This window comes from Rutidosis leptorrhynchoides, chromosome 7 (assembly GCF_046630445.1).
Source record: "Rutidosis leptorrhynchoides isolate AG116_Rl617_1_P2 chromosome 7, CSIRO_AGI_Rlap_v1, whole genome shotgun sequence".
Classification (NCBI taxonomy): domain Eukaryota; kingdom Viridiplantae; phylum Streptophyta; class Magnoliopsida; order Asterales; family Asteraceae; genus Rutidosis; species Rutidosis leptorrhynchoides.
In genome coordinates this window covers 20,498,270-20,503,473 of record NC_092339.1, presented here as the reverse complement: position 1 = coordinate 20,503,473, position 5,204 = coordinate 20,498,270, and the positions used below count along the sequence as shown (strand labels likewise).

Below are 5,204 nucleotides of genomic sequence, written 5' to 3'. Positions count from 1 at the left end.
GAATTCGAGGTGTTGCAGTTTGAGTTCATAAACAAAGGTATATGATGATAAAAAAAATTCTGTTTTGATATCTCCTTTGCAGCAATCTACCAATATATATAAATGATAATGATAATGTGTAATGCAGTAGCCCTAAATAATTTGTTTAATGTTAATGGATTGATGAGGAAGATCATGATCACGAAAAAAAAATAAAAGCAGAAAGATAAAAAAAAACTGAATACCTAATTTGTTTTATAAAAGTATATATAAAAAATTAAGAAAAGCAGATAAAATAAAAAAAATTGAAAAGCTGAATACCTAATTTAGGTTTCGATCATTTTTATTTATTTATTAATAATTAATAATAATAATTATATTAATAATAATTATAATTATATTAATAATAATAATAGTAAATGAAGATAATAATAATAATAAACCTAATTATAATAATAAACCTAATAATAATAATAATTGTAATAAGTTTATTAATAATTGATTATAATGATGATAATAATAAAAATAATAATATTAATAAGGTAATAAGAATAATAAAATGATAATTTTAATTGTTATTAATAATAATAGTAATACTTGTAAATGATAATGATTAATGATATATTATTAAAAATTAAAAATTATATTAATAATAATATTAATATAATGAATAATTACTAATGCATAATTATTTACGAATAATTGTTCGTGAATCGTCAGAATTGGTCAAAAGGTAATGAAGTCATGTAGGGGTTTTTGTTTAAATTAACTCGGAAATTTCCGGGTTGTCACATAAGCCCACTCTAATGTTGGTGCGGCTTGTCTTTCAATTTTTGGCTATGTCATTTCAATTGGGCTATTAGCCTCTCGTATTGTAATTGTTTAGCTTCATTTTTTTTGATGAAGTTTCTTAATATAATTCATTTTTTTCCCGTAAAAAAAAAAAGTTTTCTTTGACCACATTAATAAATGTAAAATAGTTAATACACTATCACCTACATATGGAATATATTATTATGAACAAAAATAGGCAACCTTTATAGAAATTATTAAACAATTTCTAACTCTAATTAATCCGTATTCTGTATGAGCAGTATTTTACCATAAACTCGTATATATAGCTTTACAGCAATTGCGATTTGACTGAGTTTGACCACAACAATTACAAGAATAAATAAACACATCCGACGGTAGAGAATAAAGCACATATGGCAGGCACACTGTAGCCACAGAGGACTAGAGATGAGTGGAACATACGTACGTAGATTACACTTAACCGAGACGACGTCGTTTATGTAGTAGACCCCAATATGACATGGCATCTATATAAATCCACGTCATATTTTATGATGACCATTATGAGTGCTAATATTATCGCTAGATCTGATGGTCCTCACCCTCATCATCTAACTCAATCACACACTACCTTTTCACCCCGATTTAATCACACACAACTGTGCCTCACTCTGTGTTTTTGTGCCTGAATTCACAGCTCTTTTTCTGCCATCCCCATTATATACTTGACCCCTAAATCCTTTAATATCTCTTTTTAATTTGGTTTGTTATTTGTTATTGTTATCCATTCAGTAACCGTTAATGGGAGAGGTTTGTTTCTTGAATCTTTTCTTTTATCAGTGCAACCCCATTTACATTTCATTGTTATTTTGATCCAAAAATGTTATCTTTGATGTTGTTTTTGCAAAAAATGTATACTTTTGATGTTGATTTTGGTAAAAATGTGTTATTTATGGTAAAAGTGAATTTTTATGTGGGTTTGTAAAAAATAATAAAAAGATACTCCATATTATATTATGGGTTTTTGTTTTTTTTTTATAGGGGGTTTTGTTTTTTTATGGGGGGTTTTTGGTAAAAATGAGATTTTTTTTTGAAATCAATATTTATTTTAATTAATCATTTCTTTTTCAGGAGATAAAGAAGCCGGAAGAGGGAAAGAAGGTAGAGGAAGAAGTGAAACCGGCCGCCGGAGATGAGAAAAAGGTTGACCCGCCACCACCTCCGCCGCCGCAAGAGGTGGTTTTGAGAGTGTTCATGCATTGTGAAGGTTGTGCTAGAAAAGTCCGGCGATGTCTTAAAGGCTTTGAAGGTTGGTACTCTTTATTTTTGTTTTCTATTTTATGAAAAATTTATTTTTCATTTTTAATAAATAACGGAGTGGATTTAAAAAAATAAATAGGGGTGGAAGATGTTTTAACGGATTGTAAAACACATAGAGTGGTGGTGAAAGGAGAAAAAGCAGATCCAATGAAGGTTCTTGAAAGAGTTCAAAAAAAGAGTCACCGGAAAGTTGAGCTTTTGTCGCCGGTTCCAAAACCGCCGGAAGAGGAGCCCAAAAAGCCGGAGAAAGAACAACCACCTAAACCTGAAGAAAAGAAAGATGAGGTGTGTTATTTAAAATATTATTATTTTTTTCCTTTTGTTGTCATTTTTTTAAATATATTACCACAAACTTATTTGTTTTTTGTTCTAATTCATGATTAAAAAATATTATAAATTGCAGCCGCCGCCGGTGATAACGGTCGTGTTGAAAGTGCATATGCATTGTGAAGCTTGTGCTCAAGAAATCAGAAAACGTATTCTCAGGATGAAGGGTAATTTTACTAACTTTATTGACGACTTTTTGAAAAAAAGAAAAAGTACAATAGTTATTAGTACTCCGTATCAAATAAATTCCTGATTTTGTTTGACAAATTCGAATCTTGTTGGACGTCATTCTTGTTCTTCAAATTTAAAAAAGAATCCTGAAATATATTGACTTTACATTCTCTTACAAAATTTTATTTAATTAATTATAATATTATAATTATAATTATAATTATAATTACAATTTAAATTATTATCCTTTTTTTTTATGGGTGATGATATCTAATCAACCAATTTTTACAAATACACAACTAAACATGCTTTACAGTGTTGTACAGTACAACACTGTAAAACATGTTTGATTGTTTATTTGTAAAAATTGATTGTGTAGATATCACTACTTTTTTTTTATATATTTTGATTCTATCACAATCTATATATTCTTTTAGATTCGGCGATTCCTTAATTCAAAAGCTAGGCTTATTTCAAGAAAACTTTGACCACCCATTTCTATTGTTTATCATTATCTAGGTTGTTATAAATGGCAAATTTGTCTTTCATTCTTAATCAAAACAATAGTTTTTTCTTTCTTCATCTGTAACGAGTAGTCTTACTTTTATTTTTATGAAATGTAATTTTTAATTTCATTTTTTACTTATTTGAAAATTTGTTATCATTGATTGAAAACATGGTAAATTTTTTATTAAAATGATATTATTGCTAGTTGCTAGTATAAATTATAACTTAAGATAAACGTTTATGTTGTACTCCGTAGTATACTATTATTTTTGGATGGATAAAGTCATCCTTGCCATTTTACTTTTTACACCACTCAAATCAACCACTTCTTTGCCTTTTTTTTTTTTTTTTTTTTTTTTTTTTGTACTTTATTTTAGTGAATTTATAGTTATATACTACGTATATTTTTAAGATTTTGCTAACTTACATATGTTAAAATACATTTAATGAAATCTTACGAATCTTAAATATCAGAATTTACAATTAATATAAGTAAAAAATTTATAAATAATAGATTAATTTAATTTATACTATTAATTTAATGTGTTCCCTAATCAGTTAGTTACTGAAGTATTTATTTAATTATGTTTTTATATGGGCGTGATTATAGGGGTAGAAAGTGCAATACCAGATTTAAAAAGCTCAGAAGTGGCGGTGAAAGGCACGTTTCCTGCATCCGAGCTGGTCGATTATGTGCACAAAAGAACTGGAAAAAACGCCACCATCGTAAAACAAGATCCCGAACCTAAAGCCGAAGAAGAAAAATCCGATAAAGACGAGAAAAAGGATGAAAAGAAGGACGAAAAGAAAGATGTCGACGATGGCGGAAAACAGGACACGGCGGAGAAACAAGATGAGTTGGCGGTGTTAGAAATGAGAAAAAATGAATATTATTATAATTTTGATCAGCCTGCAAATTACCAATTATACCCTTCAAGATATGCAGCTGAATCTACATATGCATACACCAGTGCAGCTCCACAAATGTTCAGTGACGAGAACCCAAATGCATGCAATGTGATGTAGATAAAGGAAAGGGTATAATTGGAAATTAGAACAAATGGTAAGCCATATATAAATGGTTGTTTGAGCTTATTATGTTAGTACTCCGTATTTGCTAAATGGTTTACATTTAGTGGACCTGGGTATGACTGTATGCAGGTATATAAGTTTCTTGAGTTAAGTTGCAGGGAAAAGCTTTAGAATTATGTAAGAACCTTTTTAAGTTCAGTAAAAAAATAATGTTTATTGTATGCTCTGCTTTGTTTTTAGGAAGTGATACTCACACATTATTTTTTAATTCATACACACATAATTTACTAATATATTCTTACTTACAACTCCCTAGATAAATTTAAAGACATAATTGTAAGTTTCATAGTAAAAAGTGTGTATGGATCAAAAACTGGTATGTATGTATCACCTCCTTTTATTTTTTATTTTTTTTTTCCAAAAGATACTAAATCTTTCATAACAAACGGAACACTTCGTCAAATTGATGAAGGCACAAAACATACAAAACGGCAAATGCTTTTTCAAATATAAACCGTTGCATATACTTTGTATGTAAATAAAGAATATGACTGATGCGTGAAATACTGAAATCTAAACTTTAATTTAAAACTAGAAATAATTACTAAATATTATCACACATATAGTCAACTAGTCCTAGTAGTAGCTAATAGTAAGTTTGGTTTGTTTCACATAAAGCAGTGTATTCAAGACAATAATTATTAATGTAATAATTAACTAGGTAAATTGGGGATTTGTGGTAAATGATTTGATTTAGAATTAATGCTAAAGATAAAATAAAAGTATATAGATTAATTCAAATAGATACAAACGTATTCACTTACGTTGTTTCTCCCTAGTAATAGATTGCATATTGAAACTCGCCCAATTATTGAATAATAATAACCTAGTCAGGTGTCCTTTAATTAAGTTATCAGTTATTAAGTTTTAGTTTTCTATCATAAAACTTGCACAACGTTGGTGTCCCAAACGTGTTACAAAACTGTTAAAGTTAATTCCTAATTCAGTTCACCAACCACAATTTGGACTTGAGTTCAAAATCTAAACCACAATTGTCTTAGTCATTAACTATC

At 28.4% G+C, this 5,204-nt stretch overlaps 1 protein-coding gene across 1 annotated transcript; it reads left to right on the top strand.

Annotated features, from left to right (window-relative positions):
• The first annotated feature begins 1,366 nt into the window (after nt 1-1,366).
• Nucleotides 1,367-4,352, top strand: LOC139858861 (heavy metal-associated isoprenylated plant protein 7-like). Its single transcript, XM_071847696.1, has 5 exons — nt 1,367-1,584; nt 1,906-2,083; nt 2,174-2,379; nt 2,498-2,588; nt 3,710-4,352. Exons 1-5 carry the CDS (start codon nt 1,576-1,578, stop codon nt 4,123-4,125), a joined length of 900 nt encoding a protein of 299 aa, XP_071703797.1. The 5' UTR covers nt 1,367-1,575; the 3' UTR covers nt 4,126-4,352.
• Nucleotides 4,353-5,204: the final 852 nt, after the last annotated feature.

Coding starts and splice junctions, on each gene's coding strand:
- LOC139858861 (XM_071847696.1), top strand. Junction 2,380..2,497: donor CTGAAGAAAAGAAAGATGAG/GTGTGTTATTTA, acceptor TATAAATTGCAG/CCGCCGCCGGTGATAACGGT. Junction 2,589..3,709: donor ACGTATTCTCAGGATGAAGG/GTAATTTTACTA, acceptor GCGTGATTATAG/GGGTAGAAAGTGCAATACCA.